At 46.7% G+C, this 26,925-nt stretch overlaps 1 protein-coding gene and 1 long non-coding RNA gene across 2 annotated transcripts in view; both read right to left on the minus strand.

The window, feature by feature from the left end:
* The window catches only part of Tmem123 (transmembrane protein 123), a 35,253-nt gene extending 22,245 nt beyond the window's left edge, over positions 1–13,008 (minus strand). Inside the window, exons 1-2 of the mRNA XM_048433220.3 lie at positions 12,812–13,008; positions 8,768–8,824 (exon numbers count right to left, since the gene is read on the minus strand). Of these exons, the coding sequence (XP_048289177.3) occupies positions 8,768–8,824; positions 12,812–12,911 (157 nt within the window). The 5' untranslated portion in view covers positions 12,912–13,008. The remainder of the gene's footprint in view (positions 1–8,767; positions 8,825–12,811) is intronic.
* Positions 13,009–24,819: 11,811 nt separating this feature from the next.
* LOC146894761 (uncharacterized) lies at positions 24,820–26,177 on the minus strand. The gene is made up of 2 exons (XR_015001956.2): positions 25,949–26,177; positions 24,820–25,406 (listed from the first exon to the last, which is right to left on the minus strand). It is a non-coding gene; the product is annotated as an uncharacterized LOC146894761 (long non-coding RNA).
* Between the last annotated feature and the right edge of the window lie 748 nt (positions 26,178–26,925).

Below are 26,925 nucleotides of genomic sequence, written 5' to 3' on the forward strand. Positions count from 1 at the left end.
TGCGCACGCACAAGGGCACGCAGGTACACGTGCGTGGAATTTAAAGTTCAGGCGTGGTGGTGAGCACCAGTAGTCCCAGCCACTCTAGAGACTATGGTATGGTAGGTCACATGAGACCACAATCTGGAAAAACAGGCAGACTTCGGAACAAAAAGATAAAAAAACAAAACAAAACAAAGGTTACTGCTCTTGAAGAGGACTGGATTTCAGTTCAGAGCACCTACTGGGGTAACTCACAACCCCCTCTAACTCCAGCTCAAGGGATCCAGCACTACCTTCCGGCCTCTATGGGCACCTGCACTGGCAGTAAACACATAACTAAAAATGTTGATTCTGTGGTTCCTGACATGAGGATGGAAGGGTTCCTGGAAAGTGGAGGGCACTAAGACACATGAGAGGAGCCAGAGTTTGCTGGTTTCACTGGAGCTCGCCCGTGGAGAGGAAGGAAAGGGCTGGCCAGCAGGAAGACTCAGTAGGTAAAGAGAGGACTTGTCAAGCTTTTCTTTCGAGCAATTGTAGTGGCATTTAAATTATATTTTAATAAATAAAGACTTCCTAAAGATCTGAGAGTAAAAGAGCCCCTCTAGTGGCCTTACAGACCAGATTATGGTAACATATACTTGACTCCCTGTAGCCACACTAGCTGCCATAGAAATTGAGTGGTGCACGCTTCTGATCCCAGTGATGCACACCTTTAATCCCAGCCCTAGAAAGGAAGATAAGACTGGGGTGGGGGACAGCTCTCAGATGCAGTCTCCTTCTGAGATTCCAGGACGCAGGATCACCATTTCAAACTGAGGTGGAGGTAAGAGCCAGTGGCTGGCTGTTTTGCTTTTTAAGATCTTCAGGTTAAACCCCAATTTCTGACCATGAGTTTTTATTAATTGTGCTATAAGCAATCATTGAACAGTCATCTAAAATTACTTTTTTTCCTAAAGTATGAAAATGGCATTAGTGTTACAGTTTTTTAAAGTCTTCATGAGCCTTCTCTCCAGCCCATATCATGTTACCAGCTTCAGATCAGGGGCTCTCAAGCTTGGCGGAAAGTTATTAGAAATACTGATCCTGGTGCTAATTATGTTTACCCTAGAACAAGTTCCAAATAATTCAAAGTTATATTTGTTTTCTCCCTCTCTTCATTCCGTCACAAGAGGACTAATGAGGATAGCTAGTTTGCAAAGGTTAGACTTGACATTTCACGACATCTCATGACTTGTCCTGAATAGAAACCAACCTCTCTGTATTCTCTGTAACTTCCCAGTTTCAGTTCTGAAACTCCAGGGACACTTACCTTCCTATGAACTTCCCCCGTATTCTCTTGACAGCTGGTGACTGACTATCAGACCAAACAAGTCAGCCAGTAAAGTAAAATACTGGTGCAGCTGCTCCTACTGCTCTCATGCCTCTTGGGTGGGCCGTCAGGTCTGTTTCAGAGGCTTCCATGCAGTGGCTACCACCAGGCAACGTACTCTAAAACCCAGCAATGAAACAAATCCCTGCTTGTCAAATACTGTCAGCTGTACTTCCTTCACCCTCCAGTTACGATGGCCACACTGAGCATATACCTATGCAGAGACCACTGAAGAGGAGACGGCCCCTCAGTCACTGCTGGGGCTTGTCCACCTCAGCTCCACAGTGGAGTGTTTCAATGCTATGCTTCCTCCTGCTCAGATTTCTCAACTGGCATCAAGATCAGTCTTTCTAACAACTTTCACCTAAGTTTGAAAGCCCCTGTTCTGAAGCTGATAACACGATATAGGCTGGAGAGAAGGCTCAAGAGTCAAGACTGCTGTGGTGCTTCAATAAGAATGACCCTCAAGAATCTAAAACAGTTGAAATACACTTAAGGAAATGCTCAACATCCTTAGCCATCAGAGAAATGCAAATCAAATGTAAGATTCCATCTTCCTCCAATAAGAATGGCCAAGATCAAAAACACTGATGACAACTTATGCTGGAGAGGATGTGGGGTAAAGGGAACACTTCTGCAATTTGCTGGTGGGAGTGCAAATTGGTACAGCCCCTTTGCATATCAGTATGGCAATTTCTCAAAAAATTAGGAAACAACCTTCCTCAAGACCCAGTAATACCACTTTTGGGTATATACCCAAAGGATGCTTAATCGTGCCACAAGGACATGTGCTCAACTATGTTCAAAGAAGCTTTGTTTGTCATAGCCAGAACCTGGAAACAACCTAAATGCCCCTCGACCGAAGAATGGATAAGAAAAACGTGGTACATTTACACAATGGAGTACTACACAGCAGAAAAAAATAATGACACCTTGAAATTTGCGGGCAAATGGATGGATCTAGAAAACATCATATTGAGTGAGGTAACCCAGACCCAGAAAGACAAATATCATATGTACCACTCGTAAGTGACTTTTAGACATAAAGTAAAGAAAAACCAGCCTATGATTCACAATCCCAGAGAACCCATACAACAAAGAAGACCCTAAGAGAGACATACATGGATCTAATCTACATGGGAAGTAGATAGAAAAAGACAAGAAAAAGACAAGATCTCTTGATTAAATTGGGAGCATGGGGACCTTAGAGGTTTTGGAAGCTAGTTCACACCTGGCTCTGCGTGCACCTCTCTCTCTCTCTCTCTCTCTCTCTCTCTCTCTCTCTCTCTCTCAGCTACTTCTCCAACACCACACCTGCTATGCTCTCTGCCATGTTCATAATGGACTAAGCTTCTAACACTGTAAGCAAGGCCCAATAAATGCTTTCTTTTACACGAGCTGCCTCAGTGTCTCTGAACAGCAATACAGTGGTGACTGAGACGAGAGCTTACTGCTCTTTAAGACGACCTAAGTTCAGTTCCTAAATCCCACACTGGGTAGCTCCAGAGAATGTGACTCCCTTTCTGGCCTCCATCGATAACTGCAGTCATGTGTGCAGTCACATAGACACATAAAAAAGTAAAGACTGCAGCAAGTTATGAAGTTTATGTTAAAGCTAGAGAGTGATGGGTAATCTGTCAGATGATTTTCAGGACTCAGAGGGCCACAGATCCACATGAACCCTTTTAGTAAGTGGCTCACTAGGGAGTGGGAACCGCCACTGCCCAGGCACCTCTGCTTCTCCCAGATAATGGAGTGCAATAAGAGGAGTCTCTTCCCTCTCTAGCCAGTTCTTTCTCCTTCTCACACACAGCTCTGTCTCATGGGCCTCTCTAGTCTGTTGTGAACTCCCAGTGTTCAACTTTAAGTTCTCCCTTTGAAATGATCTCCAAATGCGGGAGCGAAGCGTCTGACCACAGACCCAAACAATAAGACATCTGAGCTCAGAGCACCAGCCTGCATCCCCGCTCCCACCCTCTATACCTGATCAATCAGTAGAACACCTGTGCAGGCTCCCCACCACTGCCCTGGCCTGTAACATGATCGGCTGGCTTGTTGGGGGTTTTCTGTCCTGCCTGGTTCCCCCAGATGTTTAGCCCCAAAAGAAAATCACACAGAGATCTCTATAAGTTATAAAGCTGATTGGCCCATTAGGCCAGGCTTCTTATTAGTTCTTGTAACTTATATTAACACATTATTCTGATCTATTTTAGCCATATGGCTCTGTACCTTTTTCAGCTGGCAGGTCACATCCTGCTGCTTCGGTGATCTGGGCAGGAGTGGGAGGAATCAGCTTCCTCCTTCCCAGAATTCTGCTGTTCTCTCTGCATCATTTCTACTTTCTGTCTGGTTTTCCTGCCTATACTTCCTGCCTGGCCAAACAGCATTTATTTAAAACAGATTGACAGATTACAGACAATTCTCCCACACCAGGCCCACAGTATTTGCACTCAATCAACAGGTTCCTAACCATGAACCTTGCTCCCTGAAATGTCAATCAAATCATGTCATTGCCCACCTTGAGCTTTTCCATGGCTTCTGGCTGCATTATATGCACATTATAATTAATTTCAAACTCCAGGGAGACTTCAGCAACTCTCTGGGACAGCCTCAGGACCAGCCTTTCCCTCTTGCCTTTCCTACCTTCCTACAGATCAGCAGAGCAGAGATGCTGTCCTGCCGAGAAGCTGCTGGGTGCCCAGCATCACCTGTGGAGGCCTTACCCAGAATGTTGCAGCAGGGACATAGCCTAATCCTGGGAATAAGCAAGATTCTACACAGAATGTAGTCATGGCAACACCCATAAACCCAGGAGTCCTGTGCTCTCTGGCTGCACCCAGGGCTCGGACAGTCTGTACACTTCTTCCACGCACAACACTTGGCTATAGCTTACTGTTCTAATAGAAATTCGTGCCAGGTCCTGCACTGGGCCCTCCGATGTGGTGGTGGCTGAAATCAGCATTGCCCCTTGAGGCACTGACCTTATAGTTGGAGTAACAGGGAGAAAGCATTATGAACACAGAATAGTAAACCACTGGGTCCCCGAAATCTGTGATATCAGGGAGTGAGGCCTGAGCATTCAGTGTTCAGCACTCTGCTGGATGAACAACAGGAACATGAAAGCAGAGACAGGAGGGGCAGTGTCAAGGCCCTGAGGCTGGGATCCGGAGAGACTGAGGAGGAAGAACACAACTATCTGAGTTCTTGCTTTGTCCATGCTAAGTGCCACCTCACCTAGCGTGTGAGGCCTGTGCTGCTTCCTGAGAAGAGAGGCTGAGAGACTACACATCACCAATGTCCAACCAATAACAAAGTGACTTTTTTCCTCTTTTTAAAAATTTTTTCTGAAAGACAATATGAAATAGATACTGTGTATAGACACTAGAACTAGTGGGGACAGCAAGCAACCAAAACAATTTCTCAGCGTCCTCAGTCCAGTGGGAACAGCCCACCAATTTCCCAGAGTCCTCAGCCCAGTGGGGACAGCCAACCAGTTTCCCAGAGTCCTCAGCCCAGTGGGGACAGCCAACTAATTTCCCAGCGTCCTCAGCCCAGTGGGGACAGCCCACCAATTTCCCAGTGTCCTCAACCCAGTGGGGACAGCCCACCAATTTCCCAGTGTCCTCAGCCCAGTGGGGACAGCCCACCAATTTCCCAGAGTCCTCAGCCCAGTGGGGACAGCCCACCAATTTCCCAGAGTCCTCAGCCCAGTGGGGACAGCCCACCAATTTCCCAGAGTCCTCAGGCCGGTCTCAGGCACCCGACACAGCATATTAGCTGTTTTGTTTTGGTTTTCTCTTCTTTCGTTCTTTTTCTCCCTTCTCTTCCTTCCCTCTCTCCCCTTTCTTGGGGGTAGTAAGGAAATTCAAAGCGAAAGCCATAAACTATTAAGAGTTGAGGAGGGTGTGTGATCTGAATATATCCTATGAAAAAACTTTTGAACAAGAGAAAAACAATCCAACAAAAAGAATAGCCCACACTACCCCTTAGCGAGCAGCTCTGCTTCTGCTCCATAAAAGGAAGCCCACCATATGGGGTTCTAAAGCACTCTTGCTCATCAGTCTTGACTGTGTAGCCCACTCTGGCCTCTACAATTTTTTTTTTTGCTCTGAATAAAGTAATTTTGCTTCTTTTGTAAAAAGAAACACCCCCCCCCCCGCCCCGCCCCAGCAAATAGCCAACACCGCGTGAGCAAATGTGTTAGGCGTGCAGGGCCATGCGGGTCTGAGCTCCCGTTCCTCAAACAGTATGGCTACGAATTTCAGCTGGAAAAGAATTAAACCCCAAACAGAGCACTTTTAAAATCGTGCATCTACTCACGATGTACTACAGCTTTGACCTACCTTGGAATGACTGAATCATGCTCCAACTTACACATTTTTTTAAAATAATAAGACCTCACAATCTATTATTTTAGTAACTTTCAAGTATGAACCATACTTGAAACCATACTTGTTATTGGGCTGGCAAGATGGCTCAGCTGGTAAAGGTGTTTGCTTGCCAAGCCTGACACCCTGAGTTCCATCTCCAGGACCCTCCTGATGGATAGAGAGAACAACACTCTCCTATAAGGTGCCCTCTGACCTCCAACACAACCTGTGGACACACACAAACTAAAATGCCTCAAGTAATGATGTTAGCTATTTACCATGCCCTATAAAATTTCCACATGAGCCATGAATTACAACAGGAAAAGGGTGGGGGGAGGCACAGATAACCCAGTTACAACAAAAAAGGAACCAACTTACAAAAAGCTTAAAGTATGGATGTGTATAGCAATTCTGGTGGAATCAAACATGCCAGGTACAATTCCGGCCCCTAATTACAACTGCAGTGTATTACAGACAGAACCATGGAAAGGGAAGTCAGGCAGTTGTATCATTCTTGCTGCGGCACCTGAGAGCGCAGTGGGCCAGACTCCCTGACAGATGCCACAGAAGAGCGAGCCCTCACTGTGTGAGGAAAAGATCCTGAGAAGTTAACAGAGTTGCCAGGACCCGCAGCTGGTCTCCGAGTTCTGACAGCTAACATGGAAGCGTTTTCTCTTCTACTTTATGTGCACAATGGCATGACAGAAGTGCAGACACACCCCACCCCAGGTCCCGCCAATACTCCTTGGAGGAAGAGGCTCACTCCTGTCTCAGAGTACCTGCAACATGGAGCCTGTGCTAGTTAGTTGCTTCTGCCCAGAAGGTTCTCTTCCCTGGTCTGGATAGGACTGGCTCTTTTCTGTCTTCTAATTTCAGCTTAAATCAGTAGAGGTCTATGGACACTGAAGAACCTGAAGCAGACCTTGTGGCCAGTCTCCACCATATTGCCTAGTTATGATTTTTGTTTTGTTTTTTTGTTTTTTTGAGACAGAATTTCTCTGTAGCTTTGGGACCTGTCCTGGAACTAGTTCTGTAGACCATGCTGGCCTCGAACTCAGAGATCCACCTGCCTCTGCCTCCTGAATGCTGGGATTAAAGGCGTGCGCCACCACTGCCCAGGCCTCTTTTATCAACATCCAAAACCATCTGCAGTTCATTACTTCCTTACACTCCCTCGCCTCCCTTGATGGAACACTCGTGACAGCAAACTCAGGTCTGTTTCATTTACTGTGCCTGTGCCTGAAACAGCACCAAGCCAAGTGGGTAACCCAAATATCCATCTGGCTCAGCAAGTGGGCATACAGTGTACAATTATTCCACTCCACAGTTTGTGAGGAAAATCTATGGACATCACACATTACTGCCATCTTAAATGCAAGCACACAACATAAATGTGATTAACAGGGTGAAGAGTTAAGCAGGCTGAGTCTGAACTGGCTTTACACGCCAGTTAGGAAAGATTTCCCACACAGAATCTTGCTATAATTCCTTCCTCCCCTTACAGCCCTGCTGTTTTGCTTATTTAAAAAAATCATTTTAGTTATAATTGTGTGTTTGCATGTGTGTATGTGTGCATGTGCACAGGTGCACATGAGTGCAGGTGCCTGCTGAGGCCAAAGGACTTGGTGTACAGGTGAGTGAGTCACCTGATGTGGGTGCTAGGAACTGAACTCCTTGAGACAAGCAACAAAAGCTCTTAACTGCTAAGCCATCATCTATAAATATAACAAAATAATCAACAAAAATAATACAGATGGAGGGTGACAAAGGAAGAGACAGAGGTCAACCATTGACCTTCACACTACACACCGGCGAATGGTGAAACCACCTGTGCACGCGCGTGAGCACACATGCGCGTGCGCGCATACATACACACACACACATACACACACACACACACACACACACACACACACACACACACACACACATTTTCTTCCCCCCTTAAATAAGCCAACAGGAAAAGACAGCCACCTAATAGCCTAATAACATATATGTAAAACACTCAACTCCCCATGGTAATTACTACTACAGTTGTTGATAATAATTTATCACTCAATTGATAAACACTAATAGAGTTAGGGCATCTTTCTAGTCCTTTTCTCCCCCATGGAAAGTTTTCTGTGATTTTGCTACATATGCTGGAATTCAGCACAGTCATCACTATGATCAGAACAGAAGTTTAGCTATGTTTCCCCAGACATCAGCAGGAGAGGCAGCACTAATGAGATCAAAGCACAAAAGGGTGACACTGACCCACAGGACGCCCTCCATGATCAGGTGTGGGTGCTGTATGCCTCTAATCCCAGCCCCACAAGGCGGGGGCAGAACAGTGAACTTGAGAGAAACCCAAGCTACGTTGCATGACATGGTTAAATAAAGTAATAAACTCAGCTGAGAAGGTGTCTCAATCAGACTGGCCTGTGAGGAACTTTCTTGATTAATGACTGATGTAAAGGGCACAGCCCACTCTTGGCAGTGCCCAACCTGGGCAGGTGGTCCCGGACTGTATCAGAAAGCAAGCTGAGTAAGCCACGAGAAACAAACCACTAAAGAGCATCCCCCATGGGCTCTGCTCCAGGTCTTCAGCCCGAGTCCCTGCCCTGAGTGACCTGAGAGCTGGAAGTGAAACAAACTTTTCTCTCCATGTCATTTTTGGCTGTGGAATTTTATCACAGCAACTGAAAGCAAGCTAGAACAGGGTTCTCGCATATTCCAGGCTGCCCTGAAGTCCTATGTGGCTGAGGATAGCCTCCAACTCCTAGTCTTCCTGCATACACCTCTCAAGGGCTAGGGTTACAGGCACCCAGCTTCCCATTATGTTTTCCCATATGTTTTCAGTACCCACACCTTTGCTAGACTGACAGCAACAATCAAGAGAACCATGACCTGCTAATGCCTATAGCGGGCAATCCTCTGCACAGGCTCCAGGGATTCGCCTGAGAGGAGCTTGTGGTTAAGGCAGGTCCTGTGGCAGCTTGAATACACTCCCTGGCTAGCAGGCTATAACCTAGATGGACGGAATGCCTGAATCTTTAAAGCTTACCTGTCACCTTAACACTGGAGGTCGGCAGAGGCACAGAGCCATTTCCACTTGGAGAACCTGTAAATAAAGAGAGTAAAGTATATTCAACATTCAACATGGGACACAGCATGAGCCCTCTGTCTTTCAGTGAACGGTTTAGGACTCCAAGGAGTGTGCACACTGAAGCCAATCGTCTGACTGTCTTGTGTGAGAGGTCAGAGATGCTTCATCATGGAAAGACAGCATGGCAGGCTTGGGCCCTGAGGAAGAGTGTGGAGTGTGTCCCTTACAGAGGCCACCAGGTTGAAGCGCAGTCCATTGTACATACAGTCAGGCTCTCTCTGCTTCCTAGGCTGCAAGGGGACGGGAGAGGGTCTTGCATTTTGAAAGAACTGTGAGCTTGAAGAAAATGAGAGGCCATTTAGTACATGTGTGTCCATCAGACATATAGTCCATGCCTAGCCAGATACTGGGTCTGTGAGCCTGGAGCAGTATGCAGATGAAGGGGTGGGGCACCCACAGCTGGGAGGGGCAAGGCCTGAGGATGGCAGAGGCTCGAGGGGAGGTAGTACCCCAGCTAGTTCTGCTTGTAACACTGTTGCTATGAAAAATGCGGGAGCTGTCAGTGAGTTTGACGCGGCATTGTTAGGTCTTTCTCAGAGAACACAGCAAGCCTCCTTAACAAACCCTTGCACAGTGCTCACCATGTGCCACCCACTGGTGATGTCAGCTCTGTCCTGGGTGATGATGACCACCCCAGAAAGGCTCTCTTTGTTTATGGGTGCCTCCAGTCTTCTCACCACTAGCACCCCTCCTTCCACTTGGTGCAGAGATGACATTTGTAGGTCTCTTATTTTTCAGGGAAGATCCAGCAGGATTTTTAATTTTTAAGCTAGTACCTTAAGATTTGGGGAGCAGGGGAAGAGAATCCTGTGCTTCAGGTAAGCAGCATTTTAGTGGTTTACTTTGGAATCCATGTAAAGACTACAACCCACGAGGGAAGAGAGCTCAGGTAATGCCATTATTGTTCCTGTCACACAGAGACCAGCCCTACTGGGGTCACTCTCAAAGTAAAGAGACACAAAGGCGTTATTTATGGTTCTGACACAACCCACTCCCAACAAACGACCTCACTCAAAACAGACGTCCAGAGCGAACCAGAAAAACACAGAAAAATCAGCAACAACTTTGAAATATTTACCAACTGTTAAATGTATTTCTTCTTATGTAAATATCTTCCTCTGGATGGGACTATCACCCGGTGAGAGGAGGAACTCAGACGGGTCCGATCAATTTAGATACACTTGGCAGGTATCAAGCAGTGGCCAACAATAAATAGTAAGTGCTTACGGGTGTGTGTGTGTGTGTGTGTGTGTGTGTGTGTGTGTGTGTAGGTTCCCTTCACCTCAGCCTCCTGGGAATTCTATGGCAGGAGCACTGCTCTGCAGTGTGACGGGGACTGAGGCCCAGAAAAAGCTGCTCAGCTCCTTAGTGAGTCTGGATGTAGAGCAGGCTAATAGCCTGTGTCTCTCCTATCCATTATCTTCTTGGTGTTACATCACCAACTGTTCCTTCCTCAACCAAGCCATCCTCTGGTTCCTCCCTCTTCTGGGTTCATGGTACAAACTACTGGCGAGTGATCGGACCTACTGCCCAAGACTCTGTAACAAAGATTGACCTCCATCTGGACTGCTGCATAAGCCTCAGTACTGTCACTCCCGAGACAGCATTTCATGGCAAAATATTGAACTGTTTGAACAGACATCTCCATGCTTTTGGTTATAAGTTAGTAAGTTATTTTATTCCCCTAAAGTTGTTGAAAGTGTATTTGTCACTTGCCATAAAAAATACTAAGAGGCTCCCATGCTGAGGCTGCCTCCTGAGTGCTGGGATTAGTGTGCCACCACACCCATCATCATCATCTCGATAAATTATTATTATTTTAGTTTTTGAGACAGGGATGCTCTATGTAGCCCTGGCCATCTTGGAACTCACTATGCAGAATCAGACGGCCTGGAACTCCACAGAAATCAACCTGTTTTTGTTTCTGGAGTGCTGGGATTAAAGATGTGTGCCACCATGCAAGGCAGAATAATACTTGAAAACTAGAAGTCCAATGACATTGTTTGCTGTCTTCCACAATATTCTGGACAGCACTGTGGAGTGAAAACTAACATCAGCTCATGTGGCGTGGTGATGAAATGGCTGAGCCTGGGTTCTGATCTGAAGGCAAACGTACATTACTGGTTTTACTGTAAATAAGATAGCTTACCTGGAAGTCTAGACTTCTCAGCTATAAAATGGAGATGGTATATAAGGATCCTAAGGGGATTTACAGATCTTAATCTAGCATATTGGTGGCAGTGAGGAACATGATAGAGAATGTACCTAGCAAATATCAGCTATGTTTCAGTATGGCTGCGAAAAAAATCACCTTGTATTGTAATGCTGCTCATACTAATTACATACGACATACAAAGACTAGAGCAGGAACTTGGTTTTGTTTTTGTTTTATAAATTTTAGAGATAAGATCTCTCTTTGTAGCTCAGGCTGGCCTTAAACGCAATCTTCCTACCTTGCTCATTCCTTTGAAGTGCAGGAACTACCAGAGGGCCTGGTCCTGTTGACGACTGATTCACTTTTAGCACCGTTTACAGTGACACAGTCTTAAACTCACTGCTTCTACTAGTTTATGGGCACCAGGGCATTAGAGCATTTCAAGTTTTCCAAATAGCACTAACCTCTCTAGTGAGACATTCATAAACAGAGCGCAGTGAGAAAGTCGAACAACAAAAACGTGTTCTGAGAGCAAAAGCTAGAAAAAGGGCACTCACTTTCCTCTAATCAGTACCACATGAGAGGAAATAGATTTATTTGCACACACAAAGCAGGCAGTTAGAGAAAATGAAGGCCTCCTTCCATAAACATTAGCATAATATTTGATGTAAGACAGAGCACCGACCAATTTTACTATTCGTTCTTTCCTTAACCGATCTCGGAATTAGGTCTGTATCTCCGGTTTCTCATAGGTACAGATCAAAAGAGTGATGAAACCCTGTAAGGCCCGGATTTGGGAAGCTGAGTTAGAAAGCCAGCAGTTCAAGGTAATCTTCAGCCACGTAGGGAGTTCAAAGCCAGCTAGCACTGCGGTGTTACTAGACCCCGCCTCAACAAAACAGAATGAAATTCAGCACAACAAACAAGGTTGCTTAATTCACCCGGATTATTCCAGCAAAAGCAGGCGTTGGGCTCAAACTACCTGGTTTATCTTTTATCAAAACTGGTTTATCAAAACTGGTTATCTTTTCATGGATGAGACTAAAAGAAATACACACCAGATGGACAGAACTGAAAAACACAAAGCCTGTAGTCCACTTACAGGTACTTATTCTAACTTAGCGACTAGACCATAGCGACTGGGCTCTAGTAGGTGATAAGGGAAAACAGAATTCTCACAAACTCAGAGTTCTTCTCAAAGTGTCTAAAAGGTCAAGGTCCCGAAGGCAAACAAAATTCCCTACACAGAAGGCTAACAACATCATTTTGTTTAATGACGTGGGCTCCAGACAACAGAGACCTGGAGGTTGCTGCGCAGGTGGCTTGCAGCCCTAGAGGCCTCGGTCCGGCATAAGCCTCACCTGCGCGGGGGAACAAGGGGTGCACACACGAGGCTCCCACACAGCCGCACTGGCCCTGGAAGCCAACTTGTAGCGTCTGGGGGACCTCCACCTGGAAGCCGTGTGGGTATTCGAAAGCCAGGTTTGTTTCTGCAGCAGTCAGTTGGCATATTTCAATCCACAGAACTCCAGGGAAAGGCTGAGAAGCAGCTTGGGGCCATCCCAGGGAAACTCAACAGGTTACCCGCACCGCGCGGGCCTGCCGCCCCCAAGCACAGAAAAGCCAGAGTCTTGATCGGCAGGTGGCCCCGGAGAACTGGGAAACCCGCCCCAGCCTAGTTCCCCTACGCCCGCGGAGCCAACTGCAGACGCCGGACTTTCCACGCGGACGCCGGACGTGGAGACGCAGGCCGCCCCAGCGCGCTTCCTCCCGGCCGGCGGACTCACCCTGAGGGCCCGCACCATTCGCCGCGGCCCCCGGCAGCGCCAGCACCTGCAGTGCGCCCAGCAGCAGCAGCAGCAGCGCGGCCCGCGCGCACAGCGCCATTGTTCCCAGGGCCCCTGAGCGCCCGCAGCAACTGCACGGCGCCCAGAGCTACCCTCCGCGCACGCGACCGCTCCGCGTCCCCTTCCGCCGCGAACCGCTCCCCGGCAGCCGCCGCCGGTCCCCCCCCCCCCCCCATGACCAAATAGGGCGCGGGCCCGGCTGGGGCGGGGCCGGGGCGTGGTCCACAGGGGGCGGGGCCGGGAAAGCGGCCGAACCAGAAGGGGCGTGGCTCTGAGAAGAGGGGGAGAAGCTGAGGGGGAAGGAATAGGGCGTGGTCTCAGAGGGGGAGGGGCGAGGCTCTTCGAACCGAATGAGGCCGAGCCAAGAAGGGGCGGGACGCTCGGAGGCGGGTGAGGGCGTGGCCTGCCAAGCGGGGGCGTGGGCGGTGCTGGATGCTGGGACCGCGGCACCCCTCTTCTCAACCACTGACCGCCAGTGGTCTTTCCTGACATCCGGAAGACAGGCTTTGTATAGAAGTTTTCGGGTGGGGACTGGAGCGCGTGAGGCGAGCCGCAGGCTGGATTACTGCAGAGGAAGTCACTTAGAGAAGTGTAGAAAGGTCAGATTCTACATAGGAAGTTCAAAAGTAAACATCACGATCTTCAGACTTCAGTTGCGTCTTCTTTTTTCGACGCATGTGCAGAAACAACTCGTAGAGTGGGTGGTGCGGCTCACAAAACTCTTGGAAACTTTGCACCTATAACCTAGGCCCCTCTCTGCATGGAGTTCGCCGACCTGGCTCAGGACAGCTTATTGTAATCTACTTTTTCGGCAAAAGTCCCTCTTAAGCCAATGTTCCTAAAGAACATTTTGATTCCTCCCAGAACTCTAAAATCATATATGACTGGTGCAAGACTCCTCAACTAATGTCGACGACAACGAGCTGTCTCAGCCTAATCCAGGGCACTTTGAAGATAAGTTAAAAACCTTGGTATGAGAAATACTTTTGACCATTAGCAAAGCTTATCAGTTATAGATTGTAGCGCACCATGCCCGTCCGTGCTCTATGCGCTACCATACAGTTCCCCGGGCAAGGGACTGGAGATTGAAACACACAAAGACACACAGAGACACGGGTCATCCTCGAAACAGTATTGCCCCAAGAAAGCCCCCTTATTGTGTTCAGGGACAGCTTATATAGGGATAGCCATGCCCCAGGCAAACCCACCAGAAATCACTCCCCTGCCATCAGGAACTCCTGAGGGTCTCATGCTCAGAGCAGCTGCAAGCTGTCTCAGAGCAGAAGAAAACAAGATGTTTACAAGAAATTCAGGATCTGGGGGTTCACTGCTCCCAACAATAGATGTGTCCTGATCATGGATGAACTAGCTTGATCTGCTCTTCATTTACAAGACTTACCCGAAGTTGCAATTAGTCAACCAGAAAATACTGGCGTCTACTACAGGCTTAAAATATATATATATATAGCCTGGTCTACAAAGTGAGTTCCAGGACAGCCAGAGCTGTAACAGAGAAACCCTGTCTCGAACAAACAAACAATACAGTTGTATGTTAAGGATTTGATGGTTCTGTTACTGAAGAATCTGGCCTTGGGAATAACGAGAGCTTCCAGATGTGGACTAGGAAAGAATGTCCCCAATCTGCCACGAAAAGGTGAAATTCAGTGCCCAGAGTGGTGACATACAGGGGTGAGACATTGGGGAGGTCAGGAGAGCAGAGTGTGTGGAGGGGGAGAAGGGAGAGCCGAAGTGCGGAGAGAGAGAGAAGAGAAGGGGAGGGAAGGAGGAGGAGAACATGAGAGAACAGGATGGTTGAGATGAAGGAAGGACAGAGAGGGAGAGCAAGGAAAGAGGTAGCTTGATTGTGGGAGCCATTGTGGGGCTAGTGTGAAACCTGGCCCCAGGGAAATTCCCAGGAATCCTCAAGGATGACCCCAGCTAAGACCCTAAGCAATAGTGGAGAAGGTGCCTGAACTGGCCTTCCCTTGTAATCAGATTGATGAGTACCTTAATTTTCATCATAGAACCTTTATCCAGCAACTGATGGAAGTAGATGCAGAGATCCACAGCTAAGCACTGGGCTGAGCTTCTGGAGACCAGTTCAAGAGAGGAAGGAGCGATAATATGAGCAAAGGGTTCAAGATCATAATGGGGAAATCCATAGAAACAGCTGAGCTCAGCTAGTGGGAGCTCAGTGACTCTGGGCTGATAGCGAGGGACCTTGCAAAGGACCCAACTAGGCTCTCTGAATGTGGGTGAGAGATGTGTGGTTGGGGCAGTCTTTGTGGCCACTGGCAGTGGGACCAGGATTTATTCCTAGTGTGTGAACTGGGTTTTTGGAACTCATTCTTTTTGGAGGGATACCTTGCTCAGCCTAAAAATAGAGGGGAGGGCCTTGGTCCCACCTTAAAATGATGTGTCAGACTTTGTTGACTCCCCGTGGGAGCCTTACCCTTTCTGAGGAGTGGATGGGGGGTGGAGTGGGTGTTGTGCCCAGATTACAACCCTCAGAGAGAGATCACAAGAGAGGCCCAGGCTGTAATAAGCAAGGTTTAATCAGCATAATACAAACATGTTTGGAACTCATCTCCATCCCCGTTGTAGTAAGGTAGGGAGAAGTTGTATCTCCTCTGTGGGGAAAGCTTTTAACTACAAAGAGATTCTTTGAAGCTGCTTTGGCACGGGTACACGGACTTTTGCTCCCTCCCATTTTGCTAAGTCAGCTTTTTCCTTGTTCTTAGAGCAAGACCACTGTTTTCGAGTTAGGCCATCTTTATCAGCCTGTACCAGGTGGCTGGCTGGTCTGAGCTAAGTGACCCTGTGCTCAGAATCTCCCAGGTGGGAGAGGGGAAGGCCATTATCTTCCTGGGAAAATATTTTGCTAGAAAATTTCTTCTCGCCCCTTTGAGAATAAGGGGTGAGGGTCCTACAGTGGGGAGGTGGGGGGAGAGGGAGAAGGGGAGGGAGTAGGAACTGGGATAGGTATGTAAAATGAGAAAAGATCATTAAAAATAAATGAATTAATAAAAAACAATGAAATTAGTGCCTCATGAAAGTGGCCTGAGGGAAATTTCCATGCACCCTCACCCACCCACTACCCCATTCCCGCTACTATGAAGAATCAGTGAAACAGTCTATGATACCAAGAATGCTGAACAGACACCAAATCAGTAGTGTAAGTTCCAAGTCCCGGTCTCTGGACTCTGTCTTTGGAGGCCTTGTCCCTCCCTGTGCCCGACAAGCTTGACCCCTCCCCGGAGGAGAGTCAAGACAGCATTAAACCTGGATAGTTTTTAATTTGGCTTGTTGTAATTAGGCCTGATTGGTTTGCCTACAGAGTATTTGATCTAGGGTAAGTCTAGGGCTTGAATGAATGTAGCCCGTGACTTTCAACTTGTCTGTTAATGCAGTCTTGTTTTACTCCTACATTTTGGGGTCAGGCGTATATTAACCACTTGGAAATTAAACACGCGTGAATTTTCAGTACTCACTGAAAAATTCCCTTCCAATACTATTCTACATGTTTCTGTGTTTTATTATTTTTGTTTGCATCTTTGTATTTTTTAGTATATTTTCTAAATCCCCACGTCTTCACTCTGGAAGAGGCTGGCCCCCGACATTCCTATAATAGAAATGAAGACTGTCAGAATCAAAATGGAGTTGTGGTAACCAAAAAATAAATCTGAAAAGTTACAAAGAAAAAGAACTTATACTAAGGAATTGCTTGATAGAGACCATCACAAAAGATTACCAGGATCACAAGCTTACACAGAAGCCACTAGAATCTTATCCAAAAGGTGCTTTTGGCAAGCGAGTCTGTCTGATTTTCCACCCAAATTGAGGCCACTCTTCCTATTATGGCAGAGGAGGAATGTTTCCAGAGTGATGATGCAATCTATCCTTACATCTTTAAACAGTCCCCTAGCTGGTACAGTAGCACATGCCTGGAATCCCAGCATTTAGAAGACAGAAGCAGGAGGATTGCTGAAAATTCAAGGCCAATCAGAGCTACATAGTGAGTTCCAGGGCATGTTGAACTGGATGTATAGTGAGACCCTGTCTCGATCAAGCCAGCCAGGGATGGAGGCACATTACTGTGGTCCCATCACTTGGGAGGCTGAAGGAGGATTGGGAATCCAGAGTCATCTTCAGCTCTAGAGAAAGTTTGAGGCCGGCCTGTACTACATTAAACTCTAACTCAATAAAGCAAGCAACCAACCAACCAGACAGAAAGATAAAGCGTCTTGTTGCAACATCCCTGAATATGCCCAGTTTGTATGACACGTGCATTCCCCTTGCAATGCTATTCTCCTCATTATTCCTCTGCGGCTTGACGACTTCTTTTAAACAGAGATGACATTTCTTTTGCACAGGATGCCTGCTGACCTTTTCCTTGATGCAGTTTTTACTGCTCTCTCTAGATTCCCTTTACATTCCTTCTTCAGCCACCTGGGCAGCGCACCGTGCCCCATCCTTCTTCTCATACCTTCTAGGATCTCCAAAGCCACCCGAGCACCAACACTGAACAAGCTCTTCTCACAGCTGACTACATGTGCTGTGAGTCTTTGGCTTCATGAGATGGCTTACAAGCTACTTACTGAATGATTAGCAGATGAAGATTTATAACCTTATGGTATTTATAGTCTAGTGGCAAGATAGATGCTGATGGACCCCAATGAAGAGGTTAAAAGTGAGTTGGGGTTAGGGAGATGGCTCAGCTGCTGAAGGGTCTATTGTGCAAGAATGAGGACCTGAATTCAAATGCTGAACACTCATGTAAAACTGGGTATAGTGACAGATGCCTCTAACCCTAGTGCTCACAGGGGCAGAGACGAGTGCTTTCCTCCAGCTTGCAGGCTAGACAATTGGTATGCCTCTGGTTCAGTAGGACACTGTCTCCAAATAGCCAAGTAACTGGATAGTAGAGACCGATAGAGGAAGATACTCAACATCTGGCTTCAACATATATGTGCACACACTTTCATATGCACACAGACATATGCACACTAGATATGCACACAAAGCGACTTGGTTTCTTTTTATAAAGAAGGTGGAAAGGGAACCTAGTAAATTCATTTCTATCGCACCTACGTTGTTATTTACTTTATAACCATAAAAGTCTAGTCTATTAACCATGAATAAATGTAGACATTTAGGCTATAGTTACAGGAGAGTCTCAAAAATAATGATTCCATATACTTTACTTTCTCCATTTGTTTTTAACTAGTGAAATATTTCATTGTTTCCAATCAGCGTGCTACTGGGTGTAGTTTGTTCTACTTAAATATAGAAGAGAGTCCAGGCAGTGGTGGCGCACGCCTTAAATCTCAGCGTTGGGGAGGCAGAGGCAGGCAGACCTCTGGGAGTTTGAGGCCAGCTTGGTCTACAGAGCGAGTTCCAGGACAGTCAGGGCTACACAGAGAAACCCTGTCTTGAAACAACAAAACACAGAGAGAGGGGGGGCTATTTTAATATTCAAATTATATATTAGATATAGTAGTGTCAATCTTTGTTTTCTGAAATTCCTAATTCTGATAAATTTTTGTACAAGTCTACAAGAGGATCATGATTAAAAACATCCCTCATAAAAACGTGGAAGGAAAGAACCAGGTCTACAAAGTTGCCCTCTGACCTACATATGCATGCCCCTAGCCATAAATAAAAAATTTAAATTCACTAAAATACCCTTAAAAGACCAGGCATGAAATGTTTTCCTCATAGGAACTGCAGAGGCTGCTCTTGCCACGATTGTACAAAAGACACAAGGATTTCATGTTTTCTCAGCAAAGCTTGTCTTTGTTGCCTGTCTCAGCGCCGAATGGAAGCAGCTTAAAGAAGGCTGCACGTCGGTTCGCAGTTTGTGGGGCACGGTCTACTGTGAAGGGAGGTCGCATGTCCTCAGTCAGGAGGTGGAAAGATGAAGTTTGGTAGGGCTCACGTCCTCGTCCCTTTTAACTTTGATTCAGTCCAGGATCTCAGCCCAAAGGATAGTGCCACCCTTCAGGATGGGTCTGCCCTCCTTGAAACCTCACCTGCAGAAGACATGCCGAGAGGTGTACCTCCTAAGGGGGCCTAAGTCCCGTGGGCAATGAAGATGAGCCATCATACTTGTCTAAAAAATTCACCATGGTTTTATTTAAAAAGATGCTGGGTTTGGGGTCTGCATGCCTGTGATCAGAGCACTCAGGAGGTGTAGATGTTAAAAGCTACTCTTGGCTATGTAGTTTGGGGCTAACCCGCCTACATGAGAGGTAGATAATGGAGTAGATGCTAGAGAAGGGCCCATCTGATCTGCATCATAGTTGTGATGATACTTCATTGTGCTATCACAAATAAAAGCTTGCCTGAGGATCAGAGTTTGGAGCAAGCCACTAGTTAGCCATAGAAGCCAGGCAGTGGTGGCATACACTTTAATCCCAGCCTTTGGGAGGCAAAGGCAGATGAATCTCTGTGAGTTGAAGACCACCATGGACTCCACAAGACTGATCCAGTTTCAAAGAGAAACAGAGTCAGGCAGTGGTGGCTAACACCTTTAATCCCTATACTTGGGAGGTGGAGACAGGAAGGGATATGACTGGGCAGAGAGAGGAATATAAGGCAGGAGGAGACAGGAGCTCAGGGCATTCAGTTTGAGGACTTGTAGAGACAGGGTACCCCATTTGGTCTGAAGACTTCATAGAGATAAGAACTAGTGATTGAATGTTCTGCTTCTCTGATCTTTCAGCTTTCACCCTCAAATATCTGATTCCAAGTTTTAATTATTAAGACCAATTAGAAATTATGCTACACATAGCTATGAACCAATATGACCTTTAGATAAATTAATATTTGCATGATGAAAGAATCAGAGTCCATCTGGCTTTGGGAGTGTGATGACTATAGATTATGCAAAGCTGTGGAAAGATTTAGCAAAGACTGTAAATCGACCTGTGCCTATTTCCATGTCTCTGCAACGTACCTGTCATTTTAGCAGACTGACAGCCATGATCAACTCTGAGTCTTACAATGAAAGCCCAGTTCCCCATTTCTTCCCTCTGCACACTAAAATCCCTGCTTTCCTTACTCCTCTCCCCTCATCTTTAGTTCAGTCTTCCTCAGAGTCAAAATTGCAGCCAATGTGGATATAGTTAATTAATAAAAAATTTGTGTATCTTTTGTGCTTAACATTGTATAAACTTCTAGAGGGACAGGAATAAAAGGGGAAATTTGCCTAAAAACAAAGGCAAAACAAAAAAAATAAGCAAATAATAAAACCCCACACCGTTGCACTTCCCACTTCTAATATGGAGTTCAGCAAACGATTCTGGGAGTTGCACATAGTGGTGCTGACTGCAATTCCAGGGCAATGAAGGCAGATGCAAGAATATGGCTGCAACGTGAAGCCAGTTTGATCATAGAGTTAAGTCCCAGGTCAGCCAGGGATACTTAACAAGACCCTGTTTCAAAAACATAAAAATGAATAAGTTAAAAAAAAAGGTCTGAGTGGATTGGAGTTCTACAGGGATGATTTCCTTCCTTCCTTCCTTCCTTCCTTCCTTCCTTCCTTCCTTCCTTCCTTCCTTCCTTCTTTCCTTCCTAGCCCTGGCTGTCCAGGGACTCACTCTGTAGACCAGGCTGGCCTTGAACTCACAGAGATCCACCTGCCTCTGCCTCCTGAGTACTGGGATTAAAGGTGTGTGCCACCGCCGCCCAGCTAAGGGATAACTTCTTAAGAAGGGAGGGTTGTGGGGTGTTTTAGGGGATCCTTAGCTCCACTAACCCACCACTTCTTAGAAGAAAGCAAGAAAGCAAAGGGATCAAGGAAAATAGAAGGGCTCTGTAGGGCTCAGCGGTTATGCGCGCTTGCAGTGAAACCCTGAAGAAGGCTGGGGCCCTGGATCCGACACTGGCAGGCACAGGCAATTGTAGTGAGTGTTTGCAGTTGGGTCACTGTCTCTGTGTTACATGATTATACAGTCCAGGATCCAAGCAAGCCCAGGGAACTGTCCCATCCAGAATTAAGATGGGTCTTCCTGGGGCTGGAGAGATTGTTTGGTGGTTAAGGGCACTGGCTGCCCCTCAAGAGGACATGGCTTCACTTTCTATCACTTATATGTTGGTACACAACTGTGTTATGTCTGTAACTCCAGTCCCAGGGGATCTGAGGCCTCAGGGAACATCAGGCCTGCAGGTGGTGCAGAGACATACAGGCAGACAAAGTACCCACAGACATAAAGTAAATATTTAAAATAAATGGGACTTCTCACCACAATTTATCATCTCCCACAGGCGTGCCCACAGGTCAGTCTCCTAGTGTTTTGAGATTGTCATGTTACCATGGACACTAACCACAATATTTAGATGGTGGATTTGGTCTCTGGCACTAGAACAGAAAAAAAATGTGGGGAATAAGTCTGAATACCTAGAATGTACTGCCTGGAAGGTCATTGTGGGGTGCTTTCAGTGTGTGTTCCAGTTAAAATGAAATTGTCTTAGCAGAGGAAGAGATTTCCAAGATTTGGGTGGTTGTGGGAAAAGCCCCAGGGACTTTCTGCTGTTAAGTCCCTAGCTACCACCTTTCTCCTCTGTGCAGGAGGTCCCTCTGTGAGGGACCAGCTCAGTTCTCCATCTTGCTATCTAGTTTGTCCTTAGGGATTCTTGTTTCTTCAGCTCCACATGTGGAGTCAATCATTGTGTCATTGTGTCAGTGAGGGGCAGACGGAGAGGTGGCTTCATGCAGCCTGCACTCCTTGGTGGCCTATGTTACCTCATTCCAGGCCAAACTAGGATTTGCAGCTTTGATATAAAAAGAATTTCAGATCTAGTCAGTGAGATGAAGAAAGCTGGAGATTTCATGGGGGCTCGGAGAAGGAAGGGAACTTAGGAAAAGAGCAAGATGTGCACATGCGTGGGTACAGGCTCCTCAAGGAGAGTCAGAGTGAACTGTCTTCCCAAGCCACATCCCTAAAGGTTGCTAAGAGACCCTTTTGATGTGGGAGTCCCCTCTGCATGCTGTGAATATTATTGATTAATAAAGAAACTGCTTTGGGCCTCTAGCAGAGCTATAGAAGAATAGAGGTAGGTGGGGAAAACTAAACTGAATGCTGGGAGAAAGGAGGTGGACTCAGGGAGAACCATACACAGATAAATGGAGATGGGTTGAATTAAGATGTAAGAGTTATCAAATAAGAAGCTAGAGCTTATGGGCCAAGCAGTGATTTAAATAATATAGTTTCTGTGTGATTATTTCGGGGCTGGGTGGCCGGAAAACGAACAAGTAGCCCTTTCCCCATTTTGTCTCTTTTAAAACATTTTATTATTTTTGGTTTACTTATGTGTGTATGTGGTATATGTATTTCTATGTGGACACATAGAATGAGCATGCCGCAACCCAAGTATGGAGATCAGAGACAGAGAACTTGCGGGAGTCATTTATTTCCTCCTACCATGCGGGCCCTGGAGATGATGAGTGAGAGTCGCCTCTCTGAGTTGTCCAGGCCCCTTTTACATCTCTTTTGATAAGTGAACTAAATGAGGTGGCTCCAGAGATGCCTGAGGTGAAAACACAATCTGACAAGGTGAAACCAGGGTCCACCAGTGTTGCACTAGTGTTCAGAAGGTGTCCTTTCTCCATGAGTGCCGTGTCGTGGGCTATCTACCAGAGAACTTGGACAAAAGGTTTAATTCAACAGGAACTCTTTATACTTTTGGTGTTTGGGATCCCACTGTAGCCCCAAGCCTTCTCAGGGTGAGCTTTTAAGCACAAAAACCATGTCCTGGGTTGACATATCAGTTAACAAGAACAGCTAGCCAAAGTAAAACTACAGAAGCCAAAAAGCAAGCTTAGTACATTTAGAGACTTTCCCAGAACTACGGACTTTGATGGCTTAGGCCTTTGTTTATTTTTGGCTGCTGGTGCTGTCTACTTGCTGAGTTTTGTAGCCTGATTGACACTTTCGGCATGGAATCAGTTGTGAGCTCTGGGGCCTGGGACAGGAGTTTCTGGTGAGTCTTAGGGACTGCAGTGACAAAGGATGGAGAAGGCCTTGGGCGGTCGCTAGCTGTGCTGGAGTTCTCTGCACCTAAGAAGCTTTACTTGGTTTCCTAGGTCAGGGCCTGTTTTTCCTTCTCATGTCCCGTTTTTTTTTTTTCCTGCCCCAATCTTCATTACAGGAATGCTTTTCACAGGCAGGGTTTCAGAAACAAATGTTTCAGATGACAGAAAGAGATGAAATAGCTACTGTGAAGTCTATAAAAGAGGAAATGAAGCTGCCAGAGGCTTCATTCCTGCTCAGTATCTCATGCTCTTGTCTGGGCCACAAGCACTGAGCAGGGTTCACTGTTTGTTCCATCAACAGAAGTTTGAGAAGCTGCAAATAACCCCCACACATGCTAAAAATAACAGTCACGATGTGTAGAAGTGTTGGGCACTTCGTGCGTGTCTGTGGCTTGTCTGAGTAAGGACAGCAAGGCTCGTAGGTCTTGGGAATTTTCACATGAGGAACTGAAAGATTTTGAAAAATAATATGGGGGCTGGGAGAGTGGCTCAGTAGTTGGTGCCTAGCCAGCACTGGTAAAGCTGATGGACCCAGATCTAGCACTGCAAACAGTTAAAAAGAGGTAGGGCACCGGGCGGTGGTGGCTCACACCTTTAGTCAGGAGACTGAGGCAGGCAGAGCTATATGAATTCAAGGCCAGCCTGGTCCACAGAGCAAATTTCAGGACAGCCAAGGTACACAGAGAAACCCTGTATCAGAAAACAAACAAACAAAAATGTATAGCAAGTGATTCAAGAATTGGTAAGTGAAGCTATGACTTGTTATTATTTAGTTTATTTCATTTCATTCTTCTTAAAACAAAACAAAAACTACAGGGTCTGGCTAGACAGCTAGGGGGTTTGGTACTCTCTGTGTGGCTCAGGCTGGCCTCAGACCCATGCAACTCTTGTGCTCATGTCCTGGGACTGTAGTCATGCACCGCCATGTCCACCTGTGGGGTGACTAAGAGGTGGACCCCTAAGTGTACTCATTGTTGTGGTGAAAGTGCTGACAGGAGCAACTTCATGAAGGAAGGATTCGTGGCTCAGAGTTTGAGGACACCATCATAGCAGCAGGAAGTCATGGTCAGCTGGTGCACGGCAGCATAGCAGAAAGCAGAGACAGAGGAATGCGGGCATACAGCGTATATTCAGTCTGCTACCCATGCTCACGGAACGGAAAAACCCATGTTCAGAGTGGGCCTTCCCTCTCTGGAAACACCCTCACACACACACACGCCAAGAGAAGTGGTTCCACTTGCTCCTAAGTCCAGTCAACTGGACGGCGAAAACGAATCTTCACAGGAGGATGTGTGGGGGTTTGAACTAGAACAGAAGTAGAGAAAATGGCAGAAATGTGTTTAGGGTATGTATTAAAAGTAAATTCAATTTTGGATGTGGTGACTGAGGAAGAGAAATTACGTAGGCCTCTTTGTGCTTGGCATCCCAATGTTAACTTCAGACCCTATATCCTAAAACAGCCACACTTTTGAAATCCTGTCTTACAGTCCTTTTAATATGTCTGGATCTGTTATAAAGCCCCCGTTAGGAGTGCCTGCAGAGATGGGCAGTATTGTCCTGGGGGAACATCGAGGTTGCGTGCCTAGACTTATAATAATTTAGAACTGGACTCAGGAAAAAGCTTTAAGAATAATTTTCCTAGAGTCTGAGAGAAAAACTACAGGGTGGGCAAGCCGTGAAGCTCAGCAGTTTTGAGGGGTGATGGGGACCAAGAGGGAGAGCCTCACTGTTAAGAAAGCAGGCAAGCAGGCAGGGGCTGGAGAGGGCTCTGATTAAGAGCATGTACTGTTCTTGCAGAGTGTAACACCTGATTCTGTGTTACCCTTCTCGGTACGGGTCACGCGCCTCCGTACCTTACACGAGTTTGGGTAAAGGCCTGGAGATTGAACAAGGACACAAGAGATCAGAGTCATTCGACAAGAGATCACCGAATGCCACTTTATTCAGCTTAATGCCAAGCTAATATACCTTGGCCCCAGTAAAGGAATTCCCTCCCAACCAGAGGGGAAACTGGCGCCGTATGGGACCTGGCGCCATAGGGACTCCTTCCCAGGCAGGGGGTTGAGAGCAGCGACAGCAGTGGAGAGAGAACTTGGCACCGTGTGCTGTGTAGGAATTCTCCCAGGCAGGTGGGAAATTACCACACCAAAGATGAATGATGCCCTACAGCTAAATCACCAGGCTATGGCAGAGTGAGCACAGGAGCAAAAAGGATGCTAGCTGGGTGGCCAGACCGGGGCCCTATAGCAGAGAGGGCCCAGTTTTGCTAGTTTCCCCAAGGAACAGCCTAGACTTGCCTGTGACACCAGCTCTCGACACTTCTAGCCTCCACAGGCACCAGCATCCGTGTGCACATGCACATAAATAAAATCCATAAAAAATAAGAAAGGCAGTTTCATAGTGGAGAAAAAGTATCTGCGTGGCGGAGGGGAAGGAGGCTTCAGAGAAAAGTGAGAAAGTCCAGAGTGTCTGGAAAGTATGCCAAGACATTTTCAGGATCTGAAAGAAAAGGAGGCAGAAACAGGGGAAAAGGGGAAGTCACACTTTTCTGAGTAACCCTCAAAAGTAGACAGACCACAGCGCTGTGTGACGGGAGCTGGGCGGCCTGTGTGACAGAAGCCGCGGCCTGTGTGACGGGAGCTGGGCGGCCTGTGTGCCAGTGTTACATAGTGTTACATAGAGGAGTTTCTGGGAAGGCTATGAGCACTATCTCATTAAGGGAATAATTATTCCTCTCTGTCCCCTTAGCATGGTTTTATTTGAATCAGTCTTCCTGAAGAATACTCTTCTGGCCAAGGGATTGGCAGAGCTTAGACAGATTAACTCTTTTTTTCTGTTTTTGCATTTATTCATTTTTAAAAATTGTTTTTATTGAGCTATGTATTTTTCTCCACTCCCATCCCTTCCTGTCCCCTCTCCTTCTATCCTCTCCCATGGTCCCCATGCTCCCAATTTACTCAGGAGATCTTGTCTTTTTCTACTTCCCATGTGGATTAGATCCGCTCTTAATGGAGCAAAAAAATAATACGTAATATTCTCACCTTGGAGCCGATCACGTGTGATGTCTCCATCCAAGGCCAGAGGTAGCTTCTACTTATTTGATCAGGAAATAGTGTTCCCTGAATGCGAATCAGCAGGCCCCTGATATCCCTCGTGAAGTGCTACTGTCCTGTGTTATCTCCAAAGCTGCTGTAACAGCAGCACCTGCTGAGATGCAATCATTATTCACATCTTCATGCATCAGGGGAGATAGATGCAGATGTCCCCCAGTCGACGATGAGCGAGCAATGCAATGTAAATATTTCTTGAACAGAGAGAAGAGAAAAATAAGAAACAGAAAAAGGAGGCTGGGTTTGGAGGGTTGTAATAGTGAACCGGGCTTTAGAGGCCACTTTTGCTGAAAAGCGCTGGCTCCTCAGGTCCACAAAGGTATTAAGCAGGATCAATGTCTGGCATCTCTGCTTTGACTCTGGACCTGTCTTTTTTGACCTTGTTCATAGGCCTGATTAACTCTGCATAGGTGTGTGAACCACTCAAGGACTTCTAACCCTTCCCGTCCAAGGTTGACAGCACAAACGTAAAGCCGTTGTCCTGAGTCTGCAGACCCTTGGATTCCAGGGAGAGCAAAGAACAGATCCTTTCTCAGGTGAGGACAATAATCCACAAGGTCAGAGGTCACAGTCTTGTGAGGGGTCAGATTATCCCCTTGGATAGTAACAAATTGGCAGTTTATTGGATTCTTTAGCAGATGGCAGCTCAGACAAGGATGAGTTGATGATGGATGGAGCCACATCTTCAGTAGGGCGGCTTAATATTCAAACCTTTCTCCCTCTATTTAAACCTACAGTTCATGTCAGCTGAAGACAGACTTGGGGCCACCCTGATCACAGGTTCTCTCCACTTTTCACTGTTAGTTACCTTTTCAGTTGGCTTACTGAAGGTGAGTGGCAGAATCCTGTGGCGAACGTTCCACGCCATGGGGTCTGCATCACCACCCACCTGGTATGGACCGTGACTC

Source organism: Myodes glareolus, chromosome 4, assembly GCF_982192425.1.
Source record: "Myodes glareolus chromosome 4, mMyoGla1.1, whole genome shotgun sequence".
NCBI classification, from domain to species: Eukaryota; Metazoa; Chordata; class Mammalia; order Rodentia; family Cricetidae; genus Myodes; species Myodes glareolus.